The sequence below is a fragment of the Adiantum capillus-veneris genome, chromosome 7, assembly GCF_014529385.1.
Source record: "Adiantum capillus-veneris isolate H3 chromosome 7, ASM1452938v2, whole genome shotgun sequence".
Classification (NCBI taxonomy): Eukaryota; Viridiplantae; Streptophyta; class Polypodiopsida; order Polypodiales; family Pteridaceae; genus Adiantum; species Adiantum capillus-veneris.
The window spans coordinates 127,491,424-127,514,375 of NC_140937.1; the positions used below are offsets into that span (position 1 = coordinate 127,491,424).

General features: G+C 43.1%; 1 protein-coding gene across 1 annotated transcript; it reads right to left on the reverse strand.

Moving 5' to 3' along the window:
• Positions 1–1,517: 1,517 nt before the first annotated feature.
• LOC147454591 (UDP-glycosyltransferase 85A7-like) lies at positions 1,518–3,401 on the reverse strand. Its single transcript, XM_086517363.1, has 2 exons — positions 2,777–3,401; positions 1,518–2,540 (listed from the first exon to the last, which is right to left on the reverse strand). The coding sequence occupies exons 1-2, from the start codon at positions 3,315–3,317 to the stop codon at positions 1,627–1,629; spliced, it is 1,455 nt and encodes a 484-aa protein (XP_086373489.1). The 5' UTR covers positions 3,318–3,401; the 3' UTR covers positions 1,518–1,626.
• Between the last annotated feature and the right edge of the window lie 19,551 nt (positions 3,402–22,952).

The window sequence follows — 22,952 nt, forward strand, 5'->3', positions numbered from 1 at the left end:
GGTCCAAGATGTTGTCTCTCAAAGGTCACTTATCATAGAGTAAGCCAACGGGGCAAAGAAGCGCTATATTGTTTTTGTCACTACATGTATGCCAAGGGCCATATGGAATTTTAAGGAGGTGAATGGAATCTCATGTTGTCCATGAGCATAAACCTTATCACAAGTGTTGTAATCACAAGAAGTTTTGGACAAATTCTCACAATAATTCCCACATTGTGAGTTACCTCAACATCATGAGCTCCTGTGAGGGAGGCACCGCATACCTAGCTAGGTATGCGGTTCCTCTCGAGTAGAAGCTCATGATGTTATTCATTGTATGAAAAACACTGAAAAAGACTCCATTTTCCTACATGAGAAAATTTCTAAATCTTCTTGTGAATGTGGAGTTTGGATGGAAAATGAGAAATCAAGTGTTCTTTGAGCATTAGCCTTACTTGTATGTGATAATTATCGCACACATAGGTGCACACAGTACTCCCAACCTCGATGAACACTCTCTTTGTGTCTACCTTCCCATCTTCACAATCTTTTTCTTTCCACTGCATTTTGCCAAGCTTGGATAAGAATTTATTCAACTCCCAATGCCTATACTAGCATGTCACCTGACCATTTTCAAGAGACGACATCTCCTACCAAGTGCTTGTCAACAACTCGTTACAATATTCTCTGCAAATTCATATAAATGACTACTTGAAGAGGAGTTTATTTGAGTACAAAATTCCCTTCCAAAAAATTTGTTCTTAAACACACCAAAAAAAAAAGTATATGTGCATAGGGAAGGTTGTGTGTCAAAGGGAAGTAGACAACTAAAAGCAACTCTCTATGACATGGGTGTGGGCACGGATACAATGTCAATGAAAGTTGTCATGCTGGTTGTGCTACCTTGGAAGCACACATACCACTCACTGTTGTGTGCCTATAGGGATCAATGTGTGCTTCAATATTGCTCCAAGGCAATTCCATGAGATACTCAACTGATGTGCGGTATGGGGAGATGGTAACAACTTTACATTTTGCTAGTTTCGTGTCTTTTACCTCTATGCTACATATGACTACCACTATGCCATATACGAAGTTGACTATGCTAGCTAACACTGGCACGTATGCTAGATAACAATTACAATATCATACCTAGCAATGTCATCGTGATATCTAGTATAGGTACTATGCTAGGTATCAGTACCACTTACCAATAAACAAACACGTCTAACTTTTTATTCCAAGTAGTGAACTTTCTTGTTGGTGGCATATTTGTGCCTTCGTAATCTCTTGGTTGATGTATTTTATTGTCCATCTTACATAAAAAGATAAACTGTAAAGCTCAACATCAAAAATTTGCCGTCTCATGATAGGCCAAGGTATGCATGATGGGCACCATAGGAAACTTCAGCCCTAGTTGTTGAGTTGAGGGCACTCATGCACAAGGGGGTTTACCTCCCTTCTATGCATTGCCAATATGTCATGGTCCTCCATCCATTATATTATTTGTCTTTGTCTCAATTCTTCGGGTTCTCATAGTCTAGAATCAGAGCTTTGTATATTACACTCATCATCAACAAGCATAATACAATGAAAACATTTTAGGTATACAAGAGACTAGTTTCAATCCATATGAATAGAAAAACTCTATGTTAAAGAGTTAACTATGGATTGAATATTGTTGAATGCCTCGCCTTTAGGTAGGTAGCTCTGCACACATGCATCCCGAAAGGCTTTGGCATTACTATGAAGGTGTTCTCCTTCTTCAGTCTCAAATAGTCTTTGAATGACCCTTTGTATCTCCTCTTTTGCAATCAATCCACTCTCTTTGCTCTCTTCAAAACCAAGCCCAACTTTCCACTCTTCAATGATGAACTTGGCATTCAAGAATTGGTCAGCAAAATAAGGAAAGCAAAGCATAGGCACACCATGGCTTATGGCCTCTAGAGTAGAATTCCATCCACAATGAGTGAGAAAGCCGCCTGTAGACTGGTGGGAAAGGACTTTTACCTGGGGGACCCAATGTGTGGCAAAGCCTCTTCCCTGAGTTTTCGATAGCAATTCTTCTGGAAATGTTGTAAATGGAGCATCCTTCACAAGATCCGGGCGGAAAACCCAAAGAAAGCGTTGCTTGCTAGAAAGAAAGACAGCAATAAATTCTTCAAATTGAGCTAGAGTTAGGGAGGCAAAGCTACCAAAAGAAACAAAAAGCACAGATGAGCGCGGTTGGGAGTCTAGCCAATCCATGCAAGCTTCATCCTCCTTCCACAAGCTTGTGTTGATTTCATTTTCAAGTGGCTCCACTAGCGGGCCTACTCCGTAGACAGGCAAACCGATGTTAATCTTAAGGGCATGTTCTTCGATTTCGTGAAAGGTGTTGATGGCTATGGCATGAGATTTGCTTTTGGTCTCTTGCAATACTTGTAACCCAAATGTGTACACAAACCTGTTTTCTGTAATGTGCTCTATAAGATCACGAACTTTTATGGTGGGCAAGCCAGGAAGCCCCTCCTTAAATATGGTGTCCTTTAGTCTTTCTCTTGCTTCCAATGCCTTTAAAACTGCAACCCATGATGTCAGTGTCTTGTAAGGAAGATGAGAATGAAGCATCAATTTGATCCAAGATTGTAAAAATGAGAAATTAGAGCTCCATCAAATCATAGCCTACTACTCGAAATAAACCTTTTTTTTTTCTAAAAATTCAAAAAAAGCGTACACATGGAAAACAAATTGAAGGTAAATTGACAGTAATTTATATAGAATGACACAATACTCTTAGAAGGGAACAGAGAGTTACTCTCTTCAAGAGACAGCGCTCCTTCTTGAATGTAGTTTGCAAGCAGCAGCAAGCTCTGACTGGAGGGATAGAAAGCAATCCTAGGTAGGTTGAATTTGTCAGCGACTCTCTGCGTAGGGCCGGTGATGAAGAGGTCGGAGATTAGGCAGGTGATGGGCGGATCATAAGGCTGCAGCAGCAGCTGCTCGATTTGAGGAGAGATGCTGTCGACTGCCGCAAAGAAGCACTCCATGGCGCCAGCCCCAGCTAATTGGCTCGGATCGGGCATGGCGATCTGCACTCTCCGTATATCAAGCGTCATACCGCCCTCGTCTTCTCCATCTCTCTGCTTGCCGTCATGATGCTGGTGCAGGTTTAATGGCGGCTGCCGTCGCTGCTCAGATGTAAAGTAGGCGCCCGTGATGTGGACGAAGGTAATGGTGAAGCCCTCCTGCTGCGCCATCTTCTTGCAGAAGCGCATAAGGGGGATTACGTGGCCTTGGCCCGGCAGGGCCACCGCCAATGCATGGTGCCTTCTCCGACTTGCTGCCTCACAAGCCATGGCAACCTGGTCTGGACTCTGGTGGATGTCTGTTTCACGCTCCTCGTGAAGTCGAAAACGGGTTTAGTTTGTAATTGACCCGTCTCTTTTCACATGGATTCACACGTCAAACGCGACCTTCTCTAGATATGCCCCGCCCGCCCCCCCCGCCTCTCCTCCCCTCCTAGGCTTTATCACTTTTATACTATTTATCATGCAGCTTAAATCTTTTGAGGAAGCAGAGGGCATCCACATGTTGTTCATTGGTTCAGTTTAAGAAGCAGTGAAAAATAAAGCAAGGCGACTCAATAGACCCAATGACTCACCAAGTGCAGGCGAGGCATCAACTCATGTCCCAGAAAGCAAGGTGGCTCGAAATGTATTACAGCTGCCAACAAGCAAAAGTACGACAGTGTTTGAAAAAAGCAAGGTGGGTCTGAATCCATTAGAGCTGCCAACAAGCAGAAGTACGACTGTGTTTGCAAAACATTTCCAAGAGCCCATTAAAAATTGCAGTACCCTCCAACAAGTTTTTCAAACGTAAAGGGCTTGCGTGCACTATCGCTCGAGCTATCTCACCATTTTAGCATAGAGAGAAAGGATTGGTGAGACATCTGCTTCAGGAGGAAAGGTGATTCTCCCTCTCTCTCTCTCTCTCTCTCTCTCTCTCTCTCTCTCTCTCTCTCTCTCTCTCTCTCTCTCTCTCTCTCTTCATTGGTTACAAACCATCCCAAGGCCCCTCATGGCCTACTCAGCCAACACGCTCGCTGCGCCTATTCTTTTTGAGTAGTCTCTCTCTCTCTCTCTCTCTCTCTCTGTGTGTGTGTGTGTGTGTGTGTGTGTGTGTGTGTGTGTGTGTGTGTGTGTGTGTGTGTGTGTGTGTGTGTGTGTGTGTGTGTGTGTGTGTGTGTGTGTGTGTGTGTGTGTGTGTGCACCAGCTCCAGCCTTGGATGCGCCAATCCTTTTAGGTCACTATGGCGCGGCATGGTCAATGTGCAGGCTATGGCTACATCTGCCTTTTGGGCTACTACCTTGCTGCAGGCTGCCACGTCCTTGCGTGCTGCAGGTTGCCTTGCTTGATGCGTATAGCAGCGAAGTACCGCTTTGTTGCAGGAGAACAGTGTTGCTATCCAGCGTGTGCAACGAACTGGGCGTGAGCAAAAGCGACATGAGTTGTGGGAAGCGAGGGAGGGGTAAGGGCGTCGATCAAGGCCCGTAGGTGGGGACGCAAGGTGCAAAAAGAATGCTCCATGGTCGCAGGGGCCGAGCTGGGGGGGGTGCCCCGTACATTGTGCACATGTGTGTGTGTGTGTGTGTGTGTGTGTGTGTGTGTGTGATTAGGATGCACGACCTGTTGCAATTGCCTCCCAATACATGTAATAGCTGCTCAGCACCACCTTGCTCGCCATTTTGGGCCGCCTGCACATATCTGCACCAAAATCGAACCTCACACCACCTACACTCAGCACTCACAACCACCGGGCATGGAGCTCGGCACAGCTAAAACGGAATGAAACGCAATGTTACCTTTATCGTGGAGACGAATGGTCCTAGGTAAACAGCTGGCCGCAGCTATGGATCCTTGAGTTTGGCGCTGTGGTTTTGAATGCCCAACTGAGTTTCTTTCATTCTTACTGCACAGGCCTGCAACCAAAATCTCTCCCATGATATCATCTTGGACAAAAAGACTCTCTCTCTCTCTCTCTCTCTCTCTCTCTCTCTCTCTCTCTCTCTCTCTCTCTCTCTCTCTCTCTCTCTCTCTCTCTCTCTCTCTCTCTCTCTCTCTCTCTCTCTCTCTCTCTCTCGCCCTGGAAGTTCAAGACAATCCATTTGGCTGCTCGGTCTAATTTGTGGAAATTCCAAAAATACCCCTCAAATTTCAAAAATTCCCAAAGTACCCCCAATACTTTGTTATAAATTCCGAAAATGCCCTTCAAATTTTTCATAATTCCCAGAGTACCCCTGCTTGTGAGATTAAATATTTCCAAAAAATAAAAAAGTTGTAGCTTTTCATAAGAAGACTGATTGTCTAGCAGTACAAGATGCTAAAAGTAGAATTTGAGCTGGTTTTGGTGATGAATTGCTTCATTATTTTTAAACATAATTGCCTTTTTCGCTAGGTAATTTGTGAAAAATGACATGATAAGCACTGAAAATAGATCTCAATTGTCAAAAAGGAATAAAGATTATGCAATTTTGAACAATACAACAAAAATAGATACAATGGTTATTTTGGCAATTTTTGAAATTTGAGGGGTATTTTGGTAGTTTTCCCCTTTTCTTCGTGCACATATGGAAGTCAATACGGAATATGCAGCGTGGGAAGGTTGAGGGAATGCGCGTAATTGCTTATTGAATATGGTCATGAAAATATTTTTGAGCAGAGCTCATTGGCACATAAGTGATGCTGACCTGTTTTGCTCGTGTGTAGCAAGAAAAGAGATGGCGTCAGTCAATGAACACATACAAATGAGCATCTCACTCTCATGCACCATGCTAGCATACACAACAAAAGACTCGATTGAGTATTCAATTAAAGATAACTTATATCAGTCGCTATGAAGGCATGTGCCTGCAGTATATCCACATTAGTGAGCACATTGTAAACTCTTTAGGACTGTGGTGTAGATATGTCATTGTTTAGTAGTTAGCCTAAGTGCAGAGAATTCCAAGCTACTACACGGTGTTTTTGTCATTTGACTTTGACAGGTCGCATGCCGCTAAAGCCATAAGAGGGAACTTCAAATGCCAGTAATCCCTATGCGAAGGTCACGGCCATGCATTTTTTGCTTGGGCTAATTTGTGAATAATGACAATGATATAAGAGATTTGCAAGCATCTCAAGGCCAAGATAATTGAAAGCCTTCACTTTATTGTGAAGTTGAAATTGCATTGATGCATCATGCTCAAGAAGTTTGTTTTCCTATGTTGTAGGATAATGTGCACCAATGCATTTTCTGAAATTTTTATAGATTTTAAAGGGATCTTGGGCCTTCTTTGTGTATGCGTGTGTGCGTGTGATGCAGCCCATCACTCTCTCTTTGCATGGCACCTTGCCTTCTCTGCGGTTGGTCAATATTCAACTTGCAAGTACTTCCCAATCACTACACAGGGTTGAATGCAAATGTGAAGACTACTAATGGAGTAGCATGGTTGCATCATTTTATAGTCCAAAGCTGAGTTAGTCAAGGGTTGGCAAATGCAGAAGTCACATATAAGGATACCAATATAAGAAAAGAGGATATATAGCCTAGATTATAGAACCTTAACACTTTGCAAGGGGTTTTGCTAGCATTGAAGAACTGGAAAGAAGTGTCCAAGCAACTGCAAGTGAAGGGGCTCTAGGAATAGTATGTGGTTTTTAGCCACTCGCTTAGAGCGTAGAGGCAAGGCTCGCCAGGACGTTATTGAGGTAGGTGTTCCTTGATGTTGAAAATTTGTTTGAAGCTATCCTTCCAATTAGGGCCTTTTTTATATTTAGGAGAAGATACGTGAAGCAAGGCTTTGAACTTGGCCACACCAAGTTGATTACTTGGAAGCCACCTTGGTGGTAAGAAAGGAGATGTCACAGACTGCACGACGAGTGTTAAGTCAAACTAGGGATGGGAGATTCAATGAAATCCAAGGAGAATTCACACCCTATGTACATATGAAAAGAGAGCATAAATCACACATATACTACACAAAGAGGGCAATCACATGGTTGTACAATATCAAGTACAACAATAAGAGTGCCAAGATCACGAATTTTGATTGTCACAATGATATCGGATTCAAACCGATCGAGAGGGCTCATAGGTAGTGCTCACAAAAAACTGGGATTTAGTGTTTTTTTAGCAAGCTGAAAGTGTAAAATCTCTGCCAAATTTTGAGCTTGCCTTTAAGAAAACTAGCAAAGTTTTGAAAATTTTAGTGCAAATGTCGACAAATGCTTCAAATTTTGACCTAAGTATCAAAAGATTCCTAGAGTTGTCCTTAATTTATTCGACTAGGAAAAATGTTATTGGCAAGCCCTACTCATAGCCAACACTTTTATGTGGTTAGTACAATGAATAATAAGGGTCACCACACTCCATCCACCGGGTCTTATCTACACCCTTGAGTCCTTTCTCTATCCTCTCGCTAATGCTGCACTATCACTACTCTATTCACCCTACCCCTATGTTTATGTCACATGGACACAACTCTCAATTTTTGGGATGGAGATCCTGCTCTAGCTAATGCTGCACTATCACTACTCTATGCACCACACTACATCCGAGTTTTATCTACACCCTTGAGTCCTTTCTTTGTTCTCTGGCTAATGCTGCAATATCACTACTCTATGCACTAAACCCCTATATGTCTATGCCACACGGCCACAACTCTGAACTTTTGGGATGGAGATCCTACTCTACCCTATGACAAGTCCAATTTCTCAATTTCTCTCTATATTCTCACTTTGACACAACTTTTGGGGTTGGGGTCTACTCTACTCCATGACAAGTCCAATTTTCCTTTTTTTCTCCCTATATTCTCACTCATAGGCACAAACACATACACACAACCGTGCACAAAAGTAAGTGTTGTGTATGAGTATAAACAATACAAGAACTATGTGTGCATGCATGTATTGGTATGCAATGGTACAATTGTGAGCTCTCTCTCATACACTTGCTCTTCCTCCAACTTCTCATTCAAGTTTGTATAATATACATGTAAGTAACAAGAAGCATGCAGTAAGAGTTTCAATGAGAGTATAAGTCCATGAGATGAGTGGAAGCAGATGGTATCTCTTTGAGTATGTGTTATAGTACCAAGTTGGCAATTGAACACAAGTCTACAAAGGAGAGGAGCTATCATAGCTACCCATATTGGAAAGAGAAAAGTAGAGAGAGAGAGAGAGAGGATTAAGAGATAACAAAAAAAAATTGCTCTTCACTCCATTTCTCTCTATCTACAAACCACCGCATGTAGCGTAGTGGGACAGTAGCCCCGTTTGGACATCTACTTTTCATTTTGAGGGCCTTAAAGAAACTCCCCTTTTCATCATACCATGGGCTGTGCCAACTACCCTCAAATTTGAAGAGTGACACTACTTTTCATTCTTAAGGCCTTTCTATCCTACCATGGGATGGACAACAACCCTTAAATTTGAAGGGCGAGTATCTATCTGAAGCAGATTTCAAAAACCCAAAACCCTCACATCTTTAAGAGAGCCATTGTGGTAGCTCAATTCAATGATATCATGCATGAAAACATTGAGCTTATATGTTTGATAAGGTCAAGAGTAGGTCAACTACTCAAGGAAAAGAATGGAAACATGCACTGGGATGCTCGGGGTGCCACTTGCTAAGGGAAAGCACAACACTAATCTTTGGTTGGAATTGCTAGACAAGGAATGATCAAGGCCTCTTACTTGGGAATTGTACAACCACGTTTTGGAAATGTTGTCTCCTCAAGGCACATGTAGTGCTTGAGGCTCATTGTACATCCTTTGCTAAGTTAATATAACATCTCCACTCACAATCTTTTTTTGAAAGGTAATTGTACTTTTCATTTTGAAGGCCTTAAAGAAAGCCCCCTTTTCACCCTACCTATTGACGTTGCTTTTAACAAAATACATTACGTCTAAGATCCGCCCTCCTTTCGACTTTCTTACAACAACCATGCTGGGAATATTGAGGGTATATCTTGCGATCAACGCATTTCAAGGGCTGACCTTCTAGACACACACACACTTGCTTTCTTGCTTGCTCATGGCATACACATGTGTGTAAGGCCACATGCCTACAAGGTGAAAGCAAATGTGATTGTATCTGCTGAAAGGCCTTCCATTTAGTTAATCTATTCCACACACACACACACACACACACAGAGGACCGGTTGGAGACAAAAGGAGAGAGTGAGCATGTACAACATGGGGCAAGCCACACTTGCAACATCAATAGTTGTGCGTAGCATGGGATGCATCACACTCATATTAGAGGGGAAGACAAAAAAATTGAAGACCATGCAAGAAGCTGAGATGTGAGGATGGGGCAAGAGGAGGCCTAAATGAATAACTATGGCTCTTAACGGCATGTCAATCACCCGAGAGAGAGAGAGAGAGAGAGAGAGAGGCAAATGGCCATGCCCTAATTGGAAAGAGCGTGTTGTAGCTTGGCATGAAAAAGTAGGTATCTAGCATGGAAACCACAAAGGATGTTTATATCTTGGTCGATCTAGGAGCAAGTCGAGAGTAGAAGGAGAGTACCTACATATCGTGAGTTACCAAAGCTTGCCTTGGTAAAAGTAGATAGAGTGCTAATCTAAAACGTAGATTTATACTTGATTTAATCAATTTGTGAAGAGCACCTACATTGTATGAGTTGTTAGTCTCATCCATGGAATAAGTAGCTAGAGCAGGAATTGATGCACGATGCATGTATCAAAGAGCTCCAAAATCTCACAACAGAATCATATATATTTACAAGTCATCGTGGAATGAAGGAGAGTGAGGTTGCCACGATTGACATGTATCTTTCTCTTCACCGTGGCAACGCGCGGATCCCACACTAGTAACATGTAAAGCTGTCAATGTTTCATGCTTTCAAAGGCTTTGGGCAACCCAAAATCTTTTTCTTGATAATGAGCGTTCATTTCATATTTCAAAACTCAAGACATGTCCATCATTAGATTTACACACTTCATTTCAATGAGTACCCACTATCTTATTTCAACCAATCAACATTTTTGGCCTATCAAAAAATGCTTAAAAATAAAACTCAACCTTTTTCCTATTTTAGTCAGCAAAAAGAGAAGGCAACGCTATAGCCTTTGCCCTTTGGGCAGGCCAAAACTTCCCAAGGTCTCCAATCTCGAAAAAAAGAAGAAGAAACAAAGGCAAGATTAAAGGGTGATGGTATGGGAAAATGGGAAACATCATGACTTAGAGTCAGGTCTCACTATGTACCAATTATTATAGTGAGATTTAGTAGATCGTACTACCCCTTGCTGGGACACTATTAATAAAATTCATTACCTCGATTTTTGCGTACATGATTTTTGTCAAAGAATCCACTAATGACACTAATGGTTTATCAAACTAAAAGGATTCCAAGATGTATTCATAGATGATATCCCTGTGGACTTACCTCCAAAACGAGGGGATGATGACCATCGAATTGAGCTCCTATCAGGAAGCTCACCGCCTAACAAGCCTCCTTATCGAGTTTCCCAAGCTCAACAAGAGGTGATTATGAGGCAAGTACAAGAATTGGTAGACAAAGGGTGTTGGGGTATAAAGCCCAATGTGGTCGCCCAGGTAAGTGGGCGGGCCGCCAGGTATGTACACATATTCTTTTGTAAAAACCTAATAAGAACTCACTATGCTCTACACATTACAGTAGAGCCAGTTCACCATATCGTCGTGCTCTTCTTCTCGCACTCTCTCTCGCGTCGCACTTCCGCTCGTACTCCTTCAACTGGTATTCGAGCTCAGATCGAGGCTAGGGGCAGCACTGCAAGAGGCTAGAGTCACCAACTGAGATTGGAGTGAAATTCGAACGGCAAAGACACGGCCCCAAATCCTGTGGGCAAGCCCAAAGGGCTTGGTGTTCTCAGAATTTCATTCTGAGGTCATCTTGGCCACCGTTTGGCTTCGACAAAGTTCTGCGCAGGCCATTTTTGACTACGTGGTCTCGGTGGGTGCAGATCCGACTCTGCAAATTGGGGGTTTTGGCCTACGACTGCAAGTGTTGAGGATATCGGCACTCCCAGAGTGCTGATTTGTGGTTGTCTACACATCGAAGAACGGCTCACAATTCTTGGAGGCGTGTCACATACGACACGGGTGCATCTACACACAGACTGTAGGCGACATCCACTAGTTCATCAGGTAGCTTGTGTTTGCTGCTTGATATTCCAGATTTCATCTTAACATTGTAGGTACTTCCACATGGGATGTATTGTAAGAGATGATGTATGTCTGTTGAGGGTTTGCTGGCTGTGAGTCACGCAGCAAACAACGGCCGCAGTGGTTACAGCATATAGTGGGAAATTTGTGGATGTATGACTTTGTGGGAAGTCTATGTATTGTCAGATTTACTGCAGCCTTTGTTGAGGGTCGAGTGAGGTTTTATTGAGTTGGGGGATTCTCGAATGTTGAGATCCTTTCGGTGGTACAGGTCTTGGAACGATCCCTCGAGCACCCTTAGATAGGTAGCTAGGATGTATTGACTGTGAGTTAGACAATTGGGATTGCATCTTTGCTTTACTGCCGTTGAGGCATTGTCGCAGTCTATGCTTACAGGACAGTGACAGGACAGTGAGAGACAGTATAGGTGGAGGACAGGTTTACCCACAGCTTACAGTGTTAGAGAGACAGTGGTTTTTTGAGCTGTTTTTGGTCTGTTTTTGAGTACACCATAGCCATTTTACAAAGGAGACTCTGCCAAAATTTTTGCAGAATCTGAAGCTTTCTTGGTTCATTTGACAGGTTGATATTGGTTCAGAGATCGGCTTACAGGGGAAACTTTGCCGAATTTTTCCCAGGAAAGTAAACTACTGTGAAGCGTAGCTATGGCTGGATCACAGGACACTGCTCTTTACAATATCAAGAATCTGGATGGAACCAATTTTCCATTGTGAAAGAAGCATATTTGGCATGTGTTGGTACAAAAGAAGCAGATAAAACCTATAAAGCTCAAGGGGATAAAACCACAAGATATGGATGAAGATGAATGGAGCGAAATGGATAATTGGCACTTTCTACCATTATGCTGACTTTGGCAGAAATCGTTTACTTCAATGTAGCAGACGAGATGTCGGCTTATGAAGCATGGACAAAGCTGAGTGATCTTTATGAGAAGCAGAGTGCGGCTTCACAGGTATACTGGCTTAAGAAGCTTGTTGACTTGAAGATGAAAGAAGGGACACCTATGTCCAATCATCTGAATGAATACAGTCAGTTTTCAGCTCAAGGTGTCAAGTTTGATGAACCTGTTAGAGCTATGTTCCTGTTGATCACATTGCCGGAAAGTTGGGACACTTTTCACACAGCTTTGAGTAATTCTGCACCTCCAGATGGTTTGACCATAGCAGGTGTAGAAGGCAGTCTGCTTACTGAAGAAACCAATAGAAAGACAATGGACAAAGGCAAAGGAACAGCCTTAGTTGTCAATGGAAGGACCAAAGAAAAGTACAAAGGTGGAAAGAGGAATCAGTCTCGTAGCAAGTCTCGCAGTGCTAAAGGCAAGAGTGACATAGAATGCTACCATTGTGGCAAGAAGGGTCACATGAAAAGAGACTACAGAGAATGGAAAGCAGAGAAATGCAAAGAGAAAGCTGAAGACATGGTGAGAAGAACAAGTCCTCAGTGAAGATTCAAGAAATAAATGTGACAAACACTGTTGCAGAGGATGACAGTCTAGCGTTAGGAGACATCTACTTCTTGAAGAATACAATGGACTCAGCTCTTCTTACAGCATCTGATGGACATGCACTGAGTGACTGGATTATAGACTCAGGGGCATCACTTCATGTGTCTCCAAACAAGGAGTGTTTTACCTCTTATGTGACCACTAAAGATCATGTTCGGCTAGGCAATGGGCAGGCATGTGAGATCTTAGGTGTTGGAGATGTTCAATTGAAGTTTCAGAATGGATCTTCTTTCACACTAAAAAATGTGAGACATGTTCCCGCAATTACAAAGAGCTTGATCAGCACAAGTTTACTTGATGATGCTGGCGTCACCACTTTTGGACAGAACATGTGGAAGATATCCAAGGGTTCTATGACAGTAGCACATGGAGTAAAGTCTGGAGGACTTTACATGATTTATGTATCAAATGTCTCTAAAAATGTAATCAATGTAACCGAGCAGCCGAACGTTTCTTTGTGGCATAGCCGGTTAGGACATATGTCCAAGAAGGGAATGGAAATCTTGTCTCGTTCTGGTTATTTGCCTGGCTTTTCATTTAAGGATTTTGAATTCTGTGAACATTGTCTATATGGTAAGCAAACACAGCAGCCACATAAACATAGAAGCAGTAGAAGAGATACACAGTTGGCACTTGTTCATAGTGATTTGTGTGGACCTATGCCTAACCTATCTCTAGGGGGAGCTTCTTACTTTATGACATTTATAGATGATTACTCGAGGAAAGTATGGGTTTACTTTCTCAAGCACAAGGATGAAGCGTTTAGTGTTTTCAAAACGTTTGTGACACTTGTGGAGAATCAGAGTCGCAAGAAGCTTAAATGCTTACGCACTGACAATGGTGGAGAGTATGTTTCAAAGGCCTTTCAAGAATTTTGTGAGTCAAAAGGTATAAAACGTGAACTTACTGCTCCTTACAATCCTCCTCAAAATGGTGTTGCTGAGAGGATGAATAGGACCATACAAGAGAAGGTCAGAAGTATGTTGTCTAATGCACAACTGCCAAATGGGTTTTGGGCTGAAGCTGTATCAGCAGCTGTTCATCTTATAAATAGATCTCCTAGCAAGGTTTTGCAGAAGGATTCAGTGCCAGAGATGGTATGGTCAGGCAAAATGCCCTCATGCAAGCATCTCAGAGTCTTTGGCTGTGAGGCATATACTCACGTTCCAAAGGAATTTAGGAACAAACTTGAGCCAAAGAGTAGAAAGTGCATTTTTCTAGGCTATGGTAATTCTAGTGAGATGGGGTACAGACTTTGGGATCCCGAATCCAGAAAGGTTATCCGCAGCAATGATGTTCACTTTAATGAATCCAAATATCATTCTAAACCAGAGAGGATTGAGGAGATTAGAAGAATTGTCTTCTAAGAAGATGGACCAGCACGTGCAAGACAAAATGTCAGGGCTCAAGAGGAGCAAGGACAAGATAGATTGGAACCACAGGTTGTGGCTGAGCCTGAGCCACCTATTTTGCGTAGATCTGGAAGTATCATGCGACCTCCTGATCGGTTTGTTCCATCTATGAACTATGTCATGCTGACTGATTGCAATGAGCCTTCATGTTACAAGGAAGTAGTGCAAATGAAGGACTCCGGGAATTGGCAATTGGCCATGCAGTCAGAGATGGCAGCTCTGCATAAAAACCAGACATGGAAGCTAGTTAAATTACCACAGGGCAAAAAGGCTCTACCTTGTAAATGGGTTTACAGGTATAAGATCACCGCCATGCTTTCTTGCATTGGTTGCCATATTAGATTTGGTGTTGCACCAAATGGATGTCAAGACAGCGTTCTTGCATGGTGATTTAGATGTGGAAATTTCCATGCAGCAGCCAGAAGGGTTTGTTGAGAAAGGCAAGGAAGATTTGGTATGCCAGTTGTTAAAGAGTCTTTATGGCTTAAAACAATCACCGAGGGCATGGTACCATAAGTTCCACAAGTTTATGCTTTCTCAAGGCTACAAACGTAGTGAGTTCGATCACTAACTATATACAAAGAAGGCTAAGGATGGCAGTTGGCTGATCCTTATTTTGTATGTGGATGACATGTTCATTGCTGGCAAGCACTTGGAAGAAATTTCAGCTTTGAAGTCAAAGATGGCAAAATCGTTTGACATGAAAGACATGGGTGAGGCAAGTCATATACTTGGTATGCGCATTGAGAGAGACAAATCAAAGAAGTTGATTTGGTTATCTCAAACAGAGTATATTGACAAGGTTTTGCAACGTTTCAATATGGAGAAGGGAAAGGCATTGAGTGTTCCATTGCCACCATATGTGAAACTTAGCAAACAAGATTGTCCTGTGTCTGAGGAAGAACAGGCTGAAATGGATAAGATTCCATATGCGTCTACAGTGGGTAGTTTGATGTATGCAATGATTGCTACTCGCCCAGACATTGCATTTGCAGTGGGAGTAATAAGTCGATACATGTCAAACCCAGGCAAGAAACATTGGGAGGCAGTGAAAGGAATATTGAGATACCTGAAAGCTACAAAGAGTATGCGTATATGCTATGGGAGTCAGGAGCTAAGTGTAAAGGGTTTTACAGACTCAGATTATGCAGGTGACTTAGACAACCGAAGGTCTACGTCAGGGTATGTCTTTACATTGGCTGGTGGAGCAGTATCATGGCGTTCTAGATTACAAGATTGTGTTACTCGGTCTACTATAGAGGTTGAATATGTTGCAGCATCAGAGGCATGCAAAGAATCAATTTGGCTTAATCGACTAGTAACAGATTTGGGAATCAAAGAAGAGATGCCTGTGTTATATTGTGATAGTCAAAGTGCTATACAATTGGATCGCAATCCAATTTATCACTCAAAGACAAAGCATGTGGATGTGAAGTATCATTTCATCAGGGAAATGCTTGAGGATAAGCAACTTCAGCTTGTCAAAGTTCACACCACAGAAAATCCTATTGATCTACTTACAAAAGGACTTCCCTCAGAGAGCTTTGCGCATTTTCGCAAGCAGTTAGGTGTAGGGTAGTACATCACTTCTCTACATCTCTTGGATATTAGCTTGTATAGTAGCTTCTCTCACACTTAAAGTACCACATTGGACTTTAAGTGGGAGGTTGTTGGGGTATAAAGCCCAATGTGGTCGCCCAGGTAAGTGGGCGGGCCGCCAGGTATATACACATATTCTTTTGTAAAAACCTAATAAGAACTCACTATGCTCTACACATTACAGTAGAGCGAGTTCACCATATCGTCGTGCTCTTCTTCTCGCACTCTCTCTCGCGTTGCACTTCCGCTCGTACTCCTTCAAAGGGATGGTGAGGCTTAGCTCATCTCCCTTTTGTTCTCCAGTCCTTTTAGTGCAAAAGAAAGATGGAACATACCACATGTGTGTGGACTATCGCACACTAAACCATATCACTATCGAAAACAAATTTCCCGTACCTCGGGTAGAAGATCTGTTTGATAAGCTACAAGGCTCTACCTACTTCAATAGGATTGACCTTAAAAGTGGCTATCATCAAATAATAGGCCTATGTTATGCACCCCCTAATGAATTCATTATCTTCTCCAAGGAACTACTAGGCCTATGCTATGCACCTCGCTGCTCCCGTTGCACACAACGTGCCCTCCCAGCCCTCCTCCACTTGCAACCTGCCGCCTTCTCTCACCCTCACAGGAGCCTCGCCTAACGACAAGAGCGGCCTCCATCTTCTACAACAGCGTCGTCCTTCTCCCCCGCCCGTCAACATCCCCCCCCCCTTCAACAATTATCTCGGTAGAGAGAGATATATATATATATATATCTGAGGCTCTGGGGGACAAATGCATGTGTGTGTGTGTGTGTGTGTGTGTGAGAGAGAGAGAGAGAGAGAGAGATGTATGAGGCTCTGGGGGCCAACCGCATGTGTGTGTGTGTGTGTGTGTGTGTGAGAGAGAGAGAGAGAGAGAGAGAGAAGGCAACAGAGACACATGACCTCCACGTGCCCTTTTCTTTCCCTTTCTTTTCAGTCCTCTTTTCCTTCTCTTTTTACCCCCTTCAACTAATGGTGCTCCCTACTTACATGCCACACTCATAATTTTTCATTTTAATGGTATTAAGGAGACAAGCTCCACAAAAGTAGTAGTGCAGCCAATATCAACCCATTTTTTAGTATTAAGGAATTGTTTGGAGTACTAACCAATGACAATTCACTTTGGAAAGTATCTTTGACTTTAACTCACTTGCATGTTCACTTTTTGAAATATTCCTAAAAGAGAAGAGAAAAGAGTCCCTCATGAGCTGCGCACATGCAACTAAAAGACAACTGCAGCGGGAGGGGAATCTGACGTGGCAAGCTGCTACGGCAAATGCATAATAGTAGGGCTTTGCACATAGTTGGATGCTGCGATTCGAGTTTTAAGGGGGAAGCTTGAGGCTGAGAGAGCGATTACCTCGCAGAGAGGAAGCTTGTGTGCGCAAAGAGGCCTGAGCGGCAGCTTCCTTATTTTCAGGCGGCACTGCACTCAGAGTACATGTGCGCACCCTTTCAAGGCTCTATCTAAGCTCGAGATTTCCTCCTTGTAAAGATGCAAACCAGAAAAACTAGTAGAAATTTTTAAATCTATAGGATTTTTGGACTGTTTTCTCATAACTTTACCGGATTTCCTTCCCTTTACCATGAGTTGCAACCGGCTGCCCAAGGCTAAGCTAAGACAATCCTTTCTTGAATACTGCTCCCACCACCTCCAATGGCAAAAAGAAGAAGAAGAATAAGTGTGAAGAAGGAAGAGAGAGAGAGAGAGAGAGAGAGAGGGGAAAATAAAGAACTGAGACATTGGTGAGAAGAGAGAAGAAGAAGAAGAAGAGAGGCCACCAAACCTTTGCTAATTTGAGAACTATTTCCTCCACTCCACTAGGTAGAAGATAGTACCAACCATTCTTCATCTAAACAACAATATGACGTATGTGTCCCTTTATTTTGAAATTCCCCATTTATAGGAATCTTCACAAAATTCGCTTGCATCCTATGCTCTATCACGGAGCCGGAATTAGGTTTTCGAGCAATCTTAACAGAACGAGCTTTGGAGCTAGCCTTTCTTTTTTTTTAGGGCCGCCCTCCCTACTTCCCCTTCTTCCTCTCGCCGCCCATGTGCTTCCTCCTCTTCCCTTGCTCCTCCTCCTTAACCTCCTCTTCCAACATCCTCCCTCTCCTCCACCTCCTCTCTCCATCTACTCCTCTAATTGCCCTCCCTTCCTCCATATCCTCCTCTAGCAACCACAAGGTCCTCCTTTTCTCCCACTCCCTTCTTCCTCTCTCTTTCCTGTCACTCTATAACACCTATTCCTCTCTCTCTCTCTCTCTCTCTCTCTCTCTCTCTCTCTCTCTCTCTCTCTCTCTCTCTCTCTCTGTGTGTGTGTGTGTGTGTGTGTGTGTGTGTGTGTGTGTGTGTGTGTCCACCCTCACCACCATGCAGTATCACTTGTGCCTTTCGTTTTTTTGTGAAAGAGAGAGAGAGAGAGGGGGGGGGGGGCTCGATCGCCGGGGTGTTTGGTGGGGGCGGGGGGGGGGTAAGAAGAAGAAGAAGGGAATTTTTAACAGCCTGGGAAACTATCCCAAGAGACCTCAAAGATCTATCTGACGATCCATGGGAAGTTTTTTTTTGGGTGGTAGCTTTACACTCTCTCTCTTGTCCTCTTTAAAAAGACTCTCTCCCTCTCACAATTCCCCCCCCCCCCCCGCCGCCCCCCCCCCCCCCTCCCCCCCCCCCCCCCCCCCCCCCCCCCCCCCCCCCCCCCCCCCCCCCCCCCCCCCCCCCCCCCTCTCTCTCTCTCTCTCTCTCTCTCACACACACACACACATTTTTTATTTTGTAACTAGACATTGTATTAGGTCCACCAAGATTGCATTAGTTGGGTCTCGTGGGTCATTTTGGCATTTGAACACACTTAATATAACATTTCATTCCAGTTTTTTTAATATAATGCTTGATTCAATTTGGTTATGGACTCTAGAGACAATGTGGTCCAGGGCAAAGAGAGAGAAATGGAATAGGGGATGAAGAGAGCAGTAGCAAGGCACGAGAGAGAGAGAGAGAGAGAGACGGGGGGGAGGCAATTTTTAAAAGAAAAACAAGATATCGTTAGTGCCTCTTTTTTTTTCTTTTTTTGGAGAGAGAGAGAGGGGGGGGAGAGAAAGGACCAAAGAGAGGGAAGAGGGAGGGGCAGCGAAGAGAAAGAGGTGGGGACCAAAGAGAGGAAAGAGGGAGAGGCAAGTGGAGGGAGAGAGAGAGAGGGGGGGGGGGGGTGGAACGAGAGCAGGGGAATGGTAGGGTTAGGCACGCGCGCGCGCACACACAGAGGGGGGGGTGGAACGAGAGAGGGGAATGGGAGGGTTAGACGCAGAGAGAGAGAGAGAGAGAGGAGAGAGAGAGAGAGAGAGAGAGAGAGAGAGAGAGAGAGAGAGGAAACAGGTTGGAGGGATCATGAGAGGGGGAGGGACAAGGGTTTTGATTTTTTTAAAACAAACTTGAAGGCACAAGCGAAATTGTGAATGCCTTGGTTTTTATATATATATATATATATATATATATATATAGAGAGAGAGAGAGAGAGAGAGAGAGAGAGAGAGAGAGAGAGAGGGAGAGAGAGAGAGAGAGAGAGAGAGAGAGAGAAGAGAAGAAGAAGAAGACATTTTAACGTCATAGAAAACTATTTAGAGAGAGAGAGAGAGAGTCAAAGATATATAGAGAGGGAGAGTCAAGAAGATAGAGAGATAGTGTGTGAGAGAGAGAGAGAGAGGAGGTCCTTGGCTACTCCGGTAGAGGGAGGGGAGAGAGCAAGATAGATAGTGAAAGATATGTAGAGAGGGAGAGTCAAGAAGATAGAGAGATAGTGTGTGTGAGAAAGAGGAGGTCCTTGGCTACTCTACTGGAGCGAGGGGCGGCAATGGGCGGCAATGGTAGGAGTAGCGACAACACATGGTGGTTGTAAGCTAGCACCACTAACCACCAGTGGTGGGCTAGGATGGTTGTGGTAATGGGTGCTAAGGGGCGGCAATGGGAGGTAGTTGGGGGGGGGGGGGGGGGGGGGGGGGGGGGAGCTCCATTGAGTTCGCTCCATAACCATCCCCACAAGATCCCAGCCAACAATAGACGTGAAGTGTTGGCAGTGTGTTCTTTGATCCAAAGTGTTGACAACACCCTGGGGAGAGGGAGATACCCTTTGTCGAGACTTGACTTGGTTTCGTATCTAAGTGGTGAGACAAGAGGGGGGGGTAGGCCAAGGCGGCTCATAGGAGATAGAGCCAACAAGCTCTCATTTTCCGTGTTCAAACCCAGCTCTCTCTTTCGAGTAAAATGTGAAAAGCATCAAAGAAAAAAGTATAAAAAGTGAGTATCAAAAAGATCTAGTGAGATTTTAAGGGATTAGAATAAGAGTAGAGTCTATTTTTTCCATTGGAGAGGATCCCAAAAATGAGCACATGCTTCATCTCAAAAGAAGTTCATGTTTTGTAAATAACAAAAAGCCTCTTTGTTGCCCACTTTGTACATTGAAGCTACTACTTCACATGTTGTGCTCACGTTGGACATGCATTCTAAGAGATGACATACTACAAAAAGACCAACGATGCAAGTGTAGTTAGTGTTCTTTGTTTTGTTTGGATTCAGTGGCATATTTTCTTTCCTTGCTATATCAAAGTCCAATGGACTACGTGAAAGAAGCATATTAGAGAAAATCAATTGCTTCTGGGGCAAATAGGCTTGTTGCATCCATCAAAAACGTTCCAAAGTTACCTATTGAACTATCCCTAGTGAAAGAAGCACATTAGAGAAAATCAATTGCATCTAGGGCGATACGATCATGTTGTATCCATCAAGCTATGCATCGCCTTCCAAAGCTACCTTTTAAACTTACGTGATAAATGACTAGTGAAAGCAGCATATTACAGAAAATCAATTGCATCTAGGGCGATGCGCTTGTGTTGCATCCATCTAAACAATCCAAAGCTACCTATTGAACTTACATGATAAATGACTAGTGAGAGAAGCATATTAGAGAGAATCAATTGCATCTAGGGCAATACGCTTGTGTTGCATCCATCCAAAGTGATCCAAAGCTACCTGTTAAGCTTAGGTCAATGGCAAAAAATGGAGATGCTCACTGTAAGCTACAACACACATGCTCCTCTTGCTTATGGCCATACAACTTCCCTCTACTTTGATTATCTTCTCACCAACTCCTGAATCAAGCTTTGAAAGTCATTTTGAACCTATTTTGAACCCAAAAGATTGTGTCGAGTTTCATAAATGATTTCCCACATCATTATGAATATTTCTTATGCTTTTGAAACCTTTATGCCAAATTTTCCATTTCACAGAGCCAAAAATTTGGTCTCGAAATTAGTTTTAAATCATTCTGTTCCCGTAAAAATAAAAATATGTCAAAACCCCCTAGATAAACTCTTATCAGCTTGTGATTACCAAGCTCTCTGTCACCTAATTCCTACTATTTATGCTTACTTCGTAACCCATGGTAAGTTAAATTATAAACATTTTCTCTCTCTCGGCTAGGGAGAGAAAAATACTCATTCAGCCTAAGATTTTCATTTTGATCGCTCTAGAACATCTTTAAGTGAACAAATGACATTTTATTACTTTCAGAGTAGTTTAGAATTACCAAAAATCAAATTTTGTGGCATTATTCTACCATTACAGAACACCATTCCAAAGCAGTTGCTTAAATTATTGAACATGTATGCCGCAAGTGTAGCCGTACACTATTCTACATGTACTACACTATGAGTGAAAGGTAAATACTTGCCGCAAGAATGAAAAAATTGTTTGTTCACCAATATATTTTACCAAATAAACACAATAAAGAAATGAAGTGACAAAAACTTGACCATTAAGCATTTTTATACATTGATATTTTGTACATTACCAAACCCATGTGTAATTTTATAGTCATCAATAAGGGAGACAGTCTTTAAGTGAAGGTTCCATAATCCATTTTGCATCATCAAAAGAGTATTCTTAAATTGTACTACATACTTAGGCAAAACGAGCACTGCAAGGAGGAGGCTATCTATAGTGGAAGTGGCCTATTAACTTGAGGGTAGCAGGAATTAGAGAGAGTACTTTTGAGAAATTACTTTTTGTGAGCATAGCGGGTGAACATAATTGAAGTTAGCAACATAAACATAGCATTTAGTTAGCTTGGCGTGAACAATACTTTTGCAAGAGAGAGAATTTAGAGAACATGACAACAGTTGAGGACCGGATTTATGAGGAGCCGGTCCCCCCTCCAGTAGGCATTTGAATTATGATTTCTCCCATCAAGAGGGACTTGTTACAATACAATCTTTGTGTTCCTTGTGACCTCGGTGATGCAATGAAGATGGAAAGCTTCATGCATCACGAGCATAACATAAACTTTGAAGAAAGCATTAACTATCCCAAGCCTCAGTCCCAAGACCTCAAACACCTTCGAAGGTGGAGAGAGCTAGCAGGGAATGAGGGTAGGGAAGAGGAACAAGAAACATTTATAGGAGAAAGAATCAGTTCCTCACTTATCATCACTCTTCTTGCTAGCATACATAATAGCATAGTAATCAAGATGGAGAAGATGGCAAGCTTAAGCATTGAAGCATGGCTCTTGGTTGATTTGCACTCCATAGCCAAGAGTGTTGGTGTAGGCTCTCAACCTCTCTACTTGCTTGGAGAAGGAGAGGGAGGTCTTGCACTTTGCACTTCACACAATGAGAGTGTGTGTGGGAGAGTATACCCCCTAAGCAAGCCCCCTACTAGCTTTGGTCGACCCCCCCCCCCCTTGTAGCTCATGCTTGAAGCTCATTGGACCCCTCCAAGCCTAGACAATCATAAGCAAGATTCCTGCCAAGCAACAAGGGTAGTCTTGGGACAAGTGTCCCCCTTTCCCCTTTGAGAGAGAAGACTTGATAAATGTTAAAACAATTAATTAAATCTTCTAAATTATCATTGGACCCCTTGGTTGGCTAGCCAATAGGCTTCAGGCACACCATGAGGACAACATGAGGAGGAACTTCACAAGTGTCCCTTTTTCTTTCTTTGTACTAGGCATGCGTTGTGTGAGTGTGTGTGTTCTCTCTCATGCCCCGTCGTGTAGGGCTCGCCTCCTCCTTGTAGGGACTCGCATTGACTTTTGCACACCTCACGCCACTCAACCTTGGGCCTAGTTCTCACCACAAGCTTGGCCCTTAAGCCCCTCAATCTTGGGTTGGGATCTCACCTCAAGAACATCCCTAGCATCACAAGCATGACAAGCACCTCAG